The sequence below is a fragment of the Lepeophtheirus salmonis genome, chromosome 5 (assembly GCF_016086655.4).
Source record: "Lepeophtheirus salmonis chromosome 5, UVic_Lsal_1.4, whole genome shotgun sequence".
Classification (NCBI taxonomy): Eukaryota; Metazoa; Arthropoda; class Copepoda; order Siphonostomatoida; family Caligidae; genus Lepeophtheirus; species Lepeophtheirus salmonis.
Genome location: NC_052135.2, coordinates 14,901,735 through 14,917,767, shown reverse-complemented (window position 1 = coordinate 14,917,767; position 16,033 = coordinate 14,901,735). Strand labels below are relative to the sequence as shown.

The 16,033-nt window shown below is 29.0% G+C and overlaps 1 protein-coding gene across 2 annotated transcripts in view; it reads left to right on the top strand.

Moving 5' to 3' along the window:
• LOC121117629 (cell adhesion molecule Dscam2) overlaps positions 1-16,033 on the top strand; it is a 217,844-nt gene that overhangs the window by 132,437 nt on the left and 69,374 nt on the right. For both annotated transcript variants that reach the window (XM_040712072.2, XM_040712070.2), the window contains exons 7-9: positions 3,863-4,012; positions 6,311-6,431; positions 6,505-6,598. In XM_040712072.2, coding sequence (XP_040568006.2) covers positions 3,863-4,012; positions 6,311-6,431; positions 6,505-6,598 — 365 coding nt within the window. The remainder of the gene's footprint in view (positions 1-3,862; positions 4,013-6,310; positions 6,432-6,504; positions 6,599-16,033) is intronic.

The following is a 16,033-nucleotide window of genomic DNA, read 5'->3' as shown; positions in this document are numbered from 1 at the left end:
CTTCTACTATTCCCAAAAAAAAGTAATTTTTTGGGAAAACAATTTAAAAACTAAATATTTATAATATTTTTTTATAAATCTAAACTTTTTTTTTTCCTAAAAATTTTGAAAGAATTTATAACCATTCAAAGTAAATTAAATTTTTTGGACATTTGGGTGGACTACAGCCCCTCTAGCCTACCCCAGGTAGCTATTCTATTAAAGACTATTGGGAGTACCTGGCATTGGTTGGAGTAATTAGACATCGATAAACTTTTCTTTAACATTATATGTAGGTCATACTACATTTTATTTTATAGTAAGACGCACAGAGCTTCAACTACACAAGCTTGTTACTAATCCTCATCTAATTTCCCATTTATTAACTAGTATTTTATGAACGTGAACCCCTTTCCTTTTTTTTCTTTTCAATGTTGTGCGCAATACTATACACAAAAAATTTCCAAAAGCTATATTTGCCTATAGACAAATAATTTTTTTTGGAAAGAAAATTCAGAAATCGACAATTATTTACAAGGAATATCAAAAATCCCTCGTTGTTCTCAAATCAATAAATTTTTGGAAAAAAAAATTTCTTAAAATCTTTTGAAAAATAATTATAATTTTAAATTGTTGGAGAAAATTTTCAAATAGTTATTTACAGATAATATATTTTTTTTTAATTTCCCGATGCGGATCTCAATTCCAATTCCAGAGAAAATATCGGATTCTCCGATTCCAATTAATAGTCCCATTGTAGTGATGGTAGTGACGTATCAATGTTAAACTACAGACTATTTTTCAGTGAATATAATTAAAATGAGCTTCTGTTGTTTATAGTCGTCCATTTTTCAGACCCCCCCCCCCCTTCTATTCCTTTTGACATTAAAATTCTACTTTCTGCCAAGGAAGGATAAATATACCTACACAAAAGCTCCAATGCTATAAAAATATTATGATTGTGTTTTGAAAAATCAGAATGAAAGAAAATTCAATAATACATTAAGGAAACAAAGATTTTTTAATATTTTTTTCTTTTCTTTCTTTTTCTTTTTTATTCACAAGCCTTTAAAAGATATACACATACATATATATATGGTAGAATGTATTTAAGTGTTTGTTGTTTTTATTGAGAACCCAGCAAACGACCTCATAAAAATTAATATAAACATTAGACACATACTAAAAGTTATATTTAATTAATTTGTTTATATCGCATTCAATATTATTTTAACCATTTCTTCCAAATTCCCCCCCAACCATTTTTTTGTATATCTAATTGCAACAAAAATATATTTAATGTATTAATTATATAATATTTGAAATTGGGATGCTACTATATAATTGTCACTAACTAAGATATTTAAAGTATTTGTAGTTTTAAATAGATACATGCATTGAAAATAAACAAAAGTTTAAAAGAAAAACTACTTTTTAAGACATTAATTGAGTGATTTTTCTGTATAGTGATCTTCAAAATGAAATGTGTGCAAATAATATGTTCAAAGAGTAGGTATGTTACTCACTAAAGGAGTGCTTTGAAAATTTTTCTGATGGAGTTTTGTTGTTTTTTCTACTCAACTTCAAATGGATAAATGGGTTTATAAAGCTATTTTTTTTTTTTTGATAAAATAATTCAAATTGAATAATTTAGAAATTTGAAATATTTATATGTTATGTTATTATATTTGTATGAGCATATGTAATATTTTAAAATATACTTTGGTCATATGACTAAAAATTTACCCACTTAACTTTAAAAAAAAAATCAAGTTTGGATGGTACTTTATTCCAATGTTCTGTGATTATTACTTGAAGCAGCTTATAAAGGTTCACAAAGTTGTTACTTTTTTTTTTGTAACACAACATTTCATAAGAAAAGAAACAGAAATAGGGTCCAAAATCTATTGGTAGTTTGCCAATTTTGGGCAAATTCTTTCTAACTATGAAATTATTACTCAATATTTCTTGTTTGTTGATCACAGCTTAACAAGGGTTAATTTAAAATCAATAGATGATTATTTATAATACTTATAAAGGTGGCAGCAGAAGCATCAACCTCCAACAACAAAATACAGCTTCTTTTTATTTTTTGTGAGTGAGGTAAAGCAGAGTACCTTTTTTTCCAAATAAAATATTTGGTTTTTTTATTGCGACACTATTCTTTTAAAATCTCATTTTCAAGTTTAAAAAAAACAAATAACATAATTTTCCAATTGAATTCAGTCTTAATTATGAGTTATTTGTAAAAATTACTGATTTATAGTGTAATAACACATTAGTCCAAATTTTTGTACATACCTGAATTGGCCAAGGTGTCAAAAATGACAACTAGCATTAATGTACAATTAAAACTCGAGATCTGTTAGTGAGATGTGAGTTATTTTCTAAGATGTTAATTTAAAAAAAACACACATTATAATCATAAAAATAAACATAACTTTATATACATGCCTATTTCAATTATGTATACATATATATTTAAGATTAAAAAAATGCGAAGGAAAAATAAATTATTGTCATGAAATAAAGAGTTTAGTTCTTATTAGAACTAAGGAGAAATGCAATGTTGTCAAATAGAACACCTTTCTATTACTCTTTCAAGATAATGACTACATGATTTTAATTCAAAGAAGTGGACAAGCAAATACGTTAATGAATTAAACAAGGTATAGCTACATAGATTGTACATTTTCATATATGAAAAGGTTTGTTTGATATATATCTATATTTATATAAATATACCAATCTATTTATTTGACACATGGACCTATTTGAAAAAAGATAAATTTTTTCAATTTATTTCAAATCTGCATCTGAAACTTATACGAAAAAGATAAAATATAACAAATTCGAAAACATTCTTGTAAGTCCATAAGGAGAGGGTTATAATTATGTTTAAAAAACCATGTGGTCTATAAATGATCCCTAATCAAACCGGTTCAATGTGTCAGTCCTTAAAAACGATAGATGTGACCGGTCTTAATGGGGATAGAACTGGAATAGACTAAAAAATAATTGAAATCAACAGCACACTAATTGATAGGGCCGTCCCTCCAAAGAAATCCACTATATTATTTGAATCGATAGTTCCTTTTTAACATCCATTTATTTAAAAAATCCTGGACTTTTATTTACGGATTTATGGAATGGATTATTCTACCTAAATGAGGATAAGTAGCCTCGAGGGACACATTGAAGAAGCAATGGTATTGGTAATAGGCAATATTGAAAAATAACGAAATTACTTTCTAAATGTTATTTGATTATAAATAATTGCATGAAGGGGATTTTTCCTTTTGTTTTAATTTGATCAATGAATCTATAAAAACAAGAAAATAATTAAAATACACATAAGAAATTCAGTTAAAATTTCGGAGAAAAATGAAAAGCAAATGAAAAATATATAATTTACATTTATGTAGCTCTAAAAGAATGTACTTTTATTATTCTTGTTGACTCAAATGGTTATAAAAGGAAAAAAAGGTATAGAATTAGAAAATTATACGCAATTACGCAAAGGTTATAATTTTCATTACGAACATGCAAGGCTCACAGATAGGGAGGTAGAATAAAGTAAAATAATAGTAATGTTAGTTTTCCATTCGTAAATTGTATAAAACTTTGAATTTCTTTCTTCAAGGAATGGGTTGCTTATACCTATTATCAACATACATACATACGAGTACATATGTAGGTACCTATTTTTTAGAAGCCTATTTCAACTCAACAAAAGTCAAAAAATGTAATAACAATTATAAGAAGAAATGATTATTATTAGTTGACTTACCTTTTGAACCGTGACTTTCATATTATTTTAATGGAAACTATTTCATATTTTTTCATCAATGTAGTTTTTATAATATTTATAATTTCTTTTCAGATGGAAAATATCACGTTCTTCCAAACGGGGACCTTTTGATCATGCAAGCAGAGTATCCTGAAGACACACTAGCACCTTTTTCCTGTCGTATAAAAAATATTATGACAGGAGCTGAGCAAATCAGTCCACCTTTTGATTTACAAGTTCAAGGTACGTAATTTTAAGCACAACCTACAAATGAAATTACAAAAGTAGCAGATAGGATAATTTTTTTAGTAGTTTTCATATCAGCAAATACCAGTGACAGCGTGACAGGTAATTTCATTCCCAGTCAATTCAGTGCCCGTTTTTTCATTCCAACTTTGAAGGGGGATATTTAATGACTTCATACAGATTATGTTTCTAAACTATTTAGTAGTTTTTGTGAAAGGTTTTAGAGGGAGGGCAGGGCAGTGGGGATGAGTGATGAATGACCGACGGATAAGAATGACGTATGGTGTTTAAGGATTAGAAATGATAAATCTTTCATAGTGAGTAAAAATAGAATCCCGATCTGTGGATTTCATTTATACCTTGGGAAAGAGAAAAAAGTCCCGAAGAATGCGTTTTTGTAGATATAAATTGTTAAAAGTGGAGGTGAAGAGAAAAGGAGATGATGAAATTGATGATTTTCCATTGATGAGAAGAAGTAGGAGCGAGTAGCGATGGACGATGAAGAAAACACTACTTTTTCTCATCAATATCATCAACCCCTTTTCACTTCCTTTCCACTTTTCACAATTCAAATCTACGTCAACAATAAGCAAGTTGCTTGACCCTTTATTGCCTTTTCCAGGTCACATACTCTCCCCTGCTTCAAGTTCAGCTCTGGATTTAATCCTGCAACAATTATCATAATTCATAGGATTATGACTTTACTAAATATCCCTTTTTAAAGTGGGAATGAAATGTGCCGGGAAGATTATAATAGGGAATGAAAAGACAGTGAGAATTTGACTAGGAATGAAACCCCGTGACGGAGTGGCACTAATTTGACAGGGTAGGAGATGTGGGGCTCGTTAACAAAAAAGCGAGATAGAATTACTATTTTCAAAATTGAATGTGGATTACATATGCACTTTTCAACGAATTACCATATATTTATATTATAAAATTATTATCAATAATAATCCTTTGAAGGGCCAAAAATTGTACTTAAAGTAGCCAAAGTTGATCGTCACAATAAAAGAACAAGAAATTGGAAATTTGATTGAAAAAGCCAACTCTTAGGCAGTATAACTTACTTAAAACAACTAAAGATTCCGAAGTATAGAAGCAATTCTTGAGTATTGCAAATAATCCCCCAAATGTGAATAGAAAGCATATATATATATCAATGAAATATTGGGCTATATGTATATTAGAGTAGTTTGATTTTCAACTTTTTTCGAATTTTAATTACAGATAGGGTGGAAAAGTTGACTTGGGGTATGAAAATAAGGTGTAAAAAATTTCATTGCTCTACGATTTCATCTTCAGGGGGCACATTTTGTTCAAATTTAAAAAAAATGATATTTTCCCCTTATTTTGGCTATATTTTTTATATACGCATATATCGGATTTTTTTAAATATACCAATGTTGGTTGTTAGTAAAGTCTACATATTGTATTTCCTGAACTTTTTCATTCATAAAAATGATAGTTTATCCCGCAAAATGGGAAATTTTTTAATGTCTCGCGTATAAAGTGTACCTGTTTTAATGCATTTCAATGAATAATTTAAATAGTAATTCATTAAAAAGTTCATTTCCTTATATTCATTCGTAATATTCGAATAGAAAGATAGCGAAATATATAATATTGGTAAATATCTCTTAAATAACTGACACATAATAAGTAATAAATTTCACATAAATATTAGCTTTTATCATCATATCTTTATAAGATATGTACATATATATGAAGAAAAAAATTACATTGGGATTTTCTCCTTTTCGTGATTTTTGTTCAAGATTGTTTTAATCTTAACGCACCACATGTGTAAATTTTATCAACCTTACACAAGAGATTACATTAGTTGGTGGGCCTTTAAAGTTAACTTTTTCAGTGGGATTTCGGATCTTCTTTCGATCAGAATTTTTTTTTTTATGATATATTTTTTTAAATGATGTTTTTCTTACTTAAAAAAGTAGTCATTTATCTTCTTTCAAATTTGAGCACCCTCCCCCCCCCCTTAAAATATTAATCAGAGTAAGCCACAACCTTACTTATCACTAGCATCTAAAGTACTTACAACGTTAATATGATAAAACAATATTCAAGAAAATTACATCTTATTTTTTACAAAAAATAATAATATGAAATTAAAAAAAAAAAAAAAAGACTATTAGACAATGATTTTTCTTTACAAAAGGTTTTTTGAGGAGCCACAAATTGGTTTAAGTTAAAAAGAAAAAAATACACTTTTTTTTAAATTTCCATATACCACAATACCAAACATATTTTAACATCCTTCTTATTTCCATCCAGAAAAAGGTACTCTGAGTCGACCTGAGAAGCGAAAGTTTCAAAACATCTTTTTTAATTATGCAAAAGGATCGACCGCAATTTTATTTTGCAACATTCAAAGCCATCCACCTCCAGCTTTTAGGTAAATGTCGTTTAAATTGATGAAATATATATTTTTATAAACTTTGTTATTATGTATATATACATTTTTGCAGCTGGTTCCGAGTCAAAAACAACTTATTGGAGCCCATTTCTCGATCAAATCGAATCCATTTATCCGCTGGAACTCTCATTATAGACGACGTACAGGTTAGTCTTGAATTAATATTTAACCAAATTTGATCCCTAATTACATAAATAGACAAATAAAAGGCAAATTTGTAACGTACATGAATTAAATTATTTTGTACATATAATATATAAATATCATTTTCGTTGTTGCAATATTATGTCAACTCTCTAAGCTAGTTTTTGTATAAAAGATTTTGCACAGGATTATTTTTTGATTTTTTTGAGGAAATGTCAATATGTTATTATTTTATATCCTATTACTTATTGTATTTTTCTTGCTATGCACAAATAAGAAACAATATTGAAAATACATACTTAGTTATATATATTTGAACATGTACATACTAGGGTGGCTCTTATAGTGTATTTAAAAAAATCAATGTGATTTATTTTCATTCTCTAAATCAAAGAAGTAAATTTGAGTAATAATTAAAACCTATCCTCTAACGAGAAGATAAAAGTAGACTAAATGATGGTTTGTTTTGTAATTAAAGTATTTTGTAATACAATAAAAATTAAAAAATATAATTGATCATAGTAAAATGGATCGAATATTGACACTACCAAAAACTACTAAACCAGGCAGTAAAGGTATTACTATTGGCATAAAATTTATTTTTCTTCACAATAAATGTTGATATTCTACATAACTTTATGTCATTAGAAATAATTTGAGGTATCAAATTATTTTCCCGCTTATTTTTCAATAGCGGGTAAAAAGCGAGGCTCACCATTAAGTATTAATTAAAGTCAATTTTTTTATATAACAGAGTTTGATTACGAAGGGGAACAAAAAAAAAAGGAGATAAATTAAAAATTAAACAATGATTTTTAAGGGCCATCCTAATTGATAGAAATGAATGTTTGTATGTACATACATTTAACTTTGAAGGAGTTTCATAAATTTTTATTTCATGTATTATATATCTGTCGTTCCCTTTTTGTCCGTCTCTTTTACTCAGCCCCCCCCCCTTACATACATCATATTATATATGCTCAAACTAAGCAAACCTAAAAAAAACTTTCAAGGTTAGGCACTCTGCTCACTTTTTATGTAACATTACAATTTATTTCAATTGAGAGTTCAAGCTTATTAAATGTTGCTGCACCAATTTTACCCCTATAACGTGATTGAATCCTTCATTTGAATAGTTTAAAAATGTTAAACCTTAAAAAATTCATGGATTTTATTATGAGAATATAATCGAAAAAATATAGTACGAATTTCTGACTAATGAATAGGGTGATACTTTTGAATGAAAAACACAGTTTTATGATAAGAAAAAAAAATCATATATGGATATGCCTCTGAGCCTACATTAAAAATATCTACAGGGTATTTAATCGTATCAGCAATTGGGTGCGCCGGGGATTTTGTTATGATGCAGCTCTCTGATGGCGTCTCTTTTTTTATGGATTGAAGTTTTTTTCATCATTGTGACAGCTGCACCAAATATAAAGGAAATTGAATTTAAAGAGGAGAAACAGCGTTGCATCTTGAAGATGATTTTTGTCATCTATCAGAAGGTGATAGGGAAAACTGTGCTACCTTGAATCCAGCAAACGGCTGAAGATCGGCCTTGGGTATGCCACAAAATCACTGTATCTAATAGTGTCTAGGACAGGTTGCTTAAGTGACTCAGTGAGAACTGATATGACATCATCGGGAAGGAAATTGGGCCACATCAGTCTGGATTTTAACTTGATGAACTATTTTGTCCGGGGCTACGTTGAATCTAACGAATCAAACATATCATGACATCAAGGACGCTCTGATTGCCTCCATCAATGAGACAATTGCCAACATCCCAATGAACTATCTCGTCAACACTTGGACCTTTTCCAGGCCCAGATCCAGGCTGGAAGCGGATAAATGAAATGATTTATTTTTTAAGAAAATCCAAAAAAATTTATCACCAATGGACTATGTAGGCGTAATTGGGCTTAATTAAAAAGAAGTAAAATAATTTTCCTTTTCGATAGTTATTAATATTAAATAACATGAAATAACATTGATATAAAAATTATCATTGGCAATAGGGTCTCATTTCATATTTTTGTTGATGGTTTTCCAAGCATTCATTCATAGCTTTTTGACCTTTTTTTATGTATAGATATACATTTGGGTTATTAAATTTATGTCTTTTTTATAGCATCTGCATTCATTTTTTATATCTTGTTTTTTCTTTCATAAAACTTTACAAAAAAAAAAAACCAAATCTATTTTTTAGCATGAAACATTATTGGGTCTGACATACAGATTGATATTTATGTATGTGTGTGATATTTTGGAACATTATCCTACACACGAAATACGCATTATTTGAATCCATTTCTTTACCTACTTAAGAAGATTCAACAATTTTACAAAGGGATTGCAGTGGAAATAAACATTTTATTAAACCACGAAATGACGATAATATATTTTTTTTATACTTTATGTTACTTTTGAAGCTAAAAAGTTTGTTAAAATTTTATACTTTTATGACTTTACTCACTTGACAATTAAAAAAAATCGAGTAACTTATAAAAATAATTGTGTCGGTAATGGATCTAACTTCTTATGATATTTTATTCCAAAGTTCTGAGTCTTTGACGTGAAGCATCTTATAAAGGTTCACTACGTAATTATATGCATTGTATCATGCAACCTTCTATACGAAAAGAAACTGAAGAAGAACCCAAAGTTAGTTCGTAGATAGGCAATTCTCGATTATTCTCTCCAACCAGGAAATTATCAATTGTTCAGTGCTAATTTAAATTCAACTAATTAATATTCTTAATACCAGTGTGGAAAATAAGAAAAACACCGACGCCTGACAATAAATACAGTGTAAATATTGAGTTAACGCGGAGTAGATAACTAAAATAATTTTTTGTTTTGTTTTTTTGTATCCTTAATGTTCCTTCTTAATCTCATTTTTTGTATACAAAATAAGAGTTTTTCATTTGGATCAAGGTTAAAATGTGAATTAAATATGTTAACTGTTGCTCTTGGTCAGCCAGTAACTTTATATGACCCCATTGCACAGACATTTATCATTTATATATATATTTTATTTTCCTATTTGTTTTCCTTTTCTCCAAAAAAACGGATTTCGTACAGCCGCAACATAAACATTACTAATTTATAGTTAACACTAGAATAGCCATAGTTTTCTTCCATACCTGAAATGGACAAGGTGTCAAAAATAACACCAAGCATCAAAGTACAATTACAACTCGAGATTCTGTAGAGAGATCTAAATTAAAAAAACAAAAAAAACACCCGTCATAATCATAAAATTAAACAGAATGATAGCCATTTATATACATGCCTACGTTAGAAAATTCAAGATTAAAAAATGTTAAGAAAATATATATAAATGTCACGAAATAAGTTCCTTTTAGAACTAAGGAGAAATCCAATGATCTCAAATAGGACACCTCCGCCAGCCATTCCTACTGGGTGAAGACTCAACAATTAGAAAATTTTAATGCCGTTGTCACTTCTAAATATTTTTATATTGTGCCATTTTTATAGCAAACTTTTAATGTAGCCATGCTCTCCCTGCAGAAATGCTCCAACTTCTTCAACATGCGTGCCGTGGTGCCGTCTTGGGTAAACACATAGTTGTTCTTGGGGAACGTGCTCTTCAACCATGGCAAAACATGGCACCTAAAGACCTTGCAGTAGACATCTGTGTTGAATTTCTCGTTGGCTTTGAAGAAGTAGGGAGGTATCTTGCTGCTGTCGGACGCCACGACGCCCAAGACTACGACCTGAGTTTTATGTTTTGTCCTGAAGGTTCACACGACCTGAGCTCTATATTCAGCCAGGAAGTGATCTTTTTTCCTCTTCAGAATAGCATCCCCTGTGAAGATCTTCTTGTTGGAGATCGCACACCCTTTTCCTTTTTGCTTGTTGCTCGGAAATTTTTGATTGCACAAAAACAAAACAAACCTCAAATTGTAGCATTTTCTTAGTTCTTTCAAATGTCAGACTTTTAGAACTGAGGCTTGACTGCCATGTAGAGTAGTCAATTTTTGAGTCCTCACCATGTATGTCAAGATAATAATCTGTTTTTTTAATTGAAAGAAGTGGGCACACAAATACGTTAATGAGTTTAGCAAGATACATACATATATGGTACATACGTCTGAAAAGGGTTGTTCGATATACTATAAATATATATACACCTATTTATTTATTTGACACATGGACATATGTCAAAAAGGATAAACTTTTTTCTATATATTTCAAGTCTTCCTCTGAAACTTCTACAAAAAAATAGAAAATATGACAAATAAGACTCTATGTACCAACATGAATCTCATCATCAACTAATATCTTATAACAAATAAAACTTACTTCTTGAAAAACTGTTTCATTAAAAACTATTTTTTTTCGCATTATACATATGAAAGGTTGACAGTAAAATAAGCAAATTTTTATTCATGCTCAATTTCCTTTTATGGGCCGAAAGTATGGCAGTTAAAAGTAGGGAAATGTATATATGAGGGTGGTTCAAATTGTGTACTAAATTCATTCTCTTATCATCTTAATCGCTTCTAATAGTGCAAGATGATGGTACATTTAATAGACATTCAGGTTTAAATTTGTGATCATTTACTGATGTTTTTATTTATTAATACAAATGAAATGTGGAATAAATTAAAATATTACCAACACCAAGAAACAAGGAATCCACCAAATAATGGTTTGCTTTTAGAGAAAGTACTTTATAATCCAATAAATATCAAGTAATCTAATTGATGTTGAAAAAAGGATTGTATACTGAAACTACACGAACTTCTAAGCCAGGTATGAAAGGTATTTGTCTTAGCATATAATGTATTAATGCTTAAAGACAAAGTAGGAACTGTACATAATTTTATGTGTGTTTCAAAAAAATGGAGATATCGATTTTTTCTTGGCTATTTTTTCAATAGAATCAAAAGATTAAAAACCGAGGCCCAGCATAAAATATGAATTAAATTCAAAAATAATTTAAATTTGGAAGTTTTTTTATGAAGACAACCAAATGAAAGAGTCAGACAACTTAAAGTAAGGCATTGAGTTTTAAGGACCACCCTAACTATATATATATTTTATATTTATGTATAAATTGGATATCCTTTAAGACCTGTTTCACTACAGATGTGTCAACTTTTCTATCTGAAAATAAAAAAAAATAATAGTTTTGATGAAGCAATTTTTCCTTCTTAGATAGATACAGACATTTGAACATACATACATATGTATTTTAGACACAAAAGAGAAATCTTTCTAATAAGAAAAATGGGATGTTATTATATTTAGTTACATATCGTTTTATTTTGAAAAGATGTACGATATACATAGGTATGTTACTCAACTTTGAAAAGAGACCTTTGTTTCTAGAATGCATGATAAAATAATAATCGAAAATCTATTATCAAATTATAATTACTTTTTTACAATTTATGCTGATTAATCATTTATAAATTAAATATGTAGGGAAAACAGGAATAGTAGCAAGGCGTTTTTGTTTTTGGCTTAGAATTTAAAAATAAGAAAAAATTGTGCAAAAAAATATTTTTTAAGGAATAAATAACAATACCTCTCAAAATATTCAATAACTACCTTTAACGTATGAAATTAAATACTCGTAAATATGATTTATATTATAGATCACTAAAAATTCATTTAGATAGTATAAATTCAACCTCACAACTCTCTTTAGACCCCTACTTTGGCCAATAATCATGTTGACCTTAAACCTACATATATCAAGTACTAAGTAAAAGGTTAATATTTGTTGCACCTGACCCCTTGGTACTGAAAGTTTCAATATTTCTTCAGTGAAGGAAACCAATAGTTCAACCAATATAAGTTATAATGGAAAAAGGAAAATCAATAGGGTAATACTGACAATTTGAAGAATTTTTTGTTAGACAGCAGCTTAGCTATTTTGAAACTTCATTAGATCAGCCACAAGCAGTTATGACGAGAGGAATGGGAAGAAAGAAATAAGAAAGGGCACAAGCATTGAATTACTCCAATGCCGATCCTCAATTCTAAGGAATCCAAGAAGGCTTCACAATTATAATCCAGCGACAAGTCTGCAAGGTTAATCACTATTTTTGTATGAGGATGCACTAATCTTCAATACAATTTTGTACTTAATTGTATTTCGAAAAATAAGAAAGGAAACTCCTCAAAAATTATATAATAATGAAAATTAACAGCCTGAGGGGAAATTAATACACTCTTTAGTTTTTGACAATTCAAAAAAAAAAAAAAAAAAGGCGAGCTAAATAAAATGTGAACGGTTAGCATCAATGCTTCATTATATACTAAAACTCAGACTTTTTTTACTTTTTAGTAGGGGCTTTATTTCAAATATATTAAACAAACAAAACATCATGAAAAAAGAAGTTAAGAGGGACTGCGAAAATATAGAATCGTTAATAAATATTCTGGTTTAAAATTATTCCCTCAATTGTAGCCCACCATCCCATTTGTATTCCTTAGAAACATAAAATACCGAAAATTAAATTTTCTAAAAAATATGTAAACATTAAGAGAGCTAAAACAAACACGTAAGGGTTCAAATTACTTTCTAAAATCAAAAATATACATGCATACAACCGGATAACATAAACAATTTAGCTACAACTTACAAAACTAGTTTTAATAAAAATAATAAACTCTCTTAAAAGGCATTGCTCACCTCATTCTTGATGTACTTTTCCGGAATCTATCTATTATAGTCTTTAGTTTATGATAATATCTAACTAACTAAGAAGGAAAATATCGAACCTAATCCGAGGTCAAGTCTCAAACCAAGGGATTTTCCCTAGTAATACACTACAAAAAAGCAGCATATCTTGCTACAGATGCAATAATTACCTTCATAATTTCCCCAAATCGCAGTTCATTGCCAGAAGTAAGTCAAATTACTATAAGTGTTTTAAAAACAATTAATGCAAAATTTACTGCATGGATTACAGGTCTTTAATTCCTTTTGCAAAGGAATCCCAAACAAAATATGGGGTTTCATGGAGTTTGAAGCCATACCCATGAACCCCAAAACAACTCAGTATTATGCTTGAATAAACATAATAGCTCCGATACCGCTTGACACTCCATGAAAGTATGTAGGACTGAATGGTATATCCTCCCACGATCCTTGCAAGCTTTTCAGAAGAAAATAAATCCTATTGAAACTTGGAACTGGGCTGTAAACTTACTTTCTTTCTCTGACAATTATAGTTGACTGAATTATTCTTTTCTCCCATATTGGTGCTAATCTAGTAGATCCATATATTTTTTATATGTTAATGTTGCTTTATAATCGAGTGTAGGGTTATATGTCATCTTGACATGCCAAAGATTAAGATTTTTTATTTTTTTTTTGCATTCCAAGAAATGCTTAGAGTTCATTTCACATTTTTATTATGAAGTCAGGGAAATATAAGATGAAAAAAAGCTTTTTTCGTCTTGTATTACCTATACCTATAGTTAATAAATACTACAAATTTAATGTTTCGGATACTTATCCATTATTATTTCATAATTGTAGGATAATATCAATAATTAAACTTTCATTCTTATTTTCAATTTCAAAATCAATTAATACATTTATGAAAAAGGATGAAGTTTTCCATCATTAAACCATATTGAATATAGTCATTTTTAAATCGTTGAACACTTTTTTCAGTCTCACCCTATGAACTCACGTGTTGTAAACATTAATTAAATCTTTAACTTTATAAGAATTCATTGTACCAGTGGTTACCATTTGTAAACATACATAATGGCATTAACAATCGATTTATAAAATATGTATTAACCCAATTTTACTGTGTGATTGCTCTAGACCAACCTTATTTCAAGTTATCATACAAAATTATAACCGAACCAGTATGAATTTTAAAACCGAGTCACAAGAATCGGAGATGGTAATATAACCGTCATGAAAGACAAAAAATATGCTCCATTGAGATGGGAGGAAGAGAAAGTGGAGATTGTCAATAAAGCATTATTCAGCAATTTCGTTCATATATATATTTAAAAATATATTTACAGCCTTTGCTTACCTTAGGAAAAAAAATGAAAAAATAAAATATAATTTCATAACAGGCATAAAATAAAAGTGACGTAACTTTTCTTGTTTATTGAACTATTATTAACAACAAATACGGGACTATAAAATATAAGTCAGCATAAAAACATGCTGGGATAAAAAAGAAGAAATTGAGAAAAATTGATTTTTCTTTTTTTGGGTATTTTACTTCAAAAGGAAGAATCATATGTTTTTTGACAGGCTATGAGGAAATATTACTGGTGGGTATGGAATTGTTATAGTTAAGGATTTGAGTTTTTTCATGATGTTCCTCAGAATTTTATTTTTTTTATCAAAGCAAAACTATTTTAATCTTTTACATTGAATACTCCATTTTGGTCACCCGTGAAAAATAATTAAAGCCCGCGGCTTTCACTCAAGGAATCAAATAAATTTGTGAATATGCTTTAAAGAGTATTACTTAATTGATTATTTTAGCTTACTGATTGATTTATAACAACACAGGTTCACCCTGTTTCTATATTGACACGTCACATATATAATATACAAGTAAATTCAACGACAAAAGCAAGGATTTAATTAAAAAAGTATTGTATTTATTTAGAAGTCTATAAATAATAGTAAGGCATAATATCCATCTATACCGTTCGTACATACATAATAGGAGAAAAGTCTGTCTAAATCCCAAAGCACTGACCTCATCGTTTAGTCACTAAATGTACATACATATAAAGGTTTATCACTATAAATCTTCCTAAGACACTATGTGCTTAAACAATGTGTTTGTTGGCGTAAAATCCCCCCTAATTACAAAAACGGAAAGACGTAATTTTGTAACATTTTTGTTTGTATTAGTGTGTATGTATCTGTATGGATCTGCAAAATAATATTTTGAAGGCCTCTATTTTTACTTTTCTTTTTTTTCAATCAATCTAGATGTGCTCACTAGTGTTGAGACTTCGTGGAAGATTGATTTTTCTTTTTTAGTTCGGTTTGAAGGGATTTTTTCTAGACCAACTTGAATTAATAATTCAGACCATAAACGAAACTCCAAACGTTTTTAAATCCTTGACTTAATCGTTTGGTCTCAATGTATACAAACCAATTTTTTAAAGTATCAATCTATGATGCGATAATTCCCCATTAAATCGATCCCTAAATATATGATGTAACATACTTAATTTTATGTGACGTTATTGTGTTGATACTCTCAATTTTGAAACACACCTAACGTCATAAATAATTCATTCATAGAATCGGTATAGACCTAATTTTTTGTTGAGGCAATTTCAGAATGACTTTGTTTAAAGAACCCGATTACTTTTTCAGACCGGCTTAGGATTTTTAGACCAAACCCCATCCCTAGTACTCACTCTCCTTCATCATGATTTCTTCATTCTAT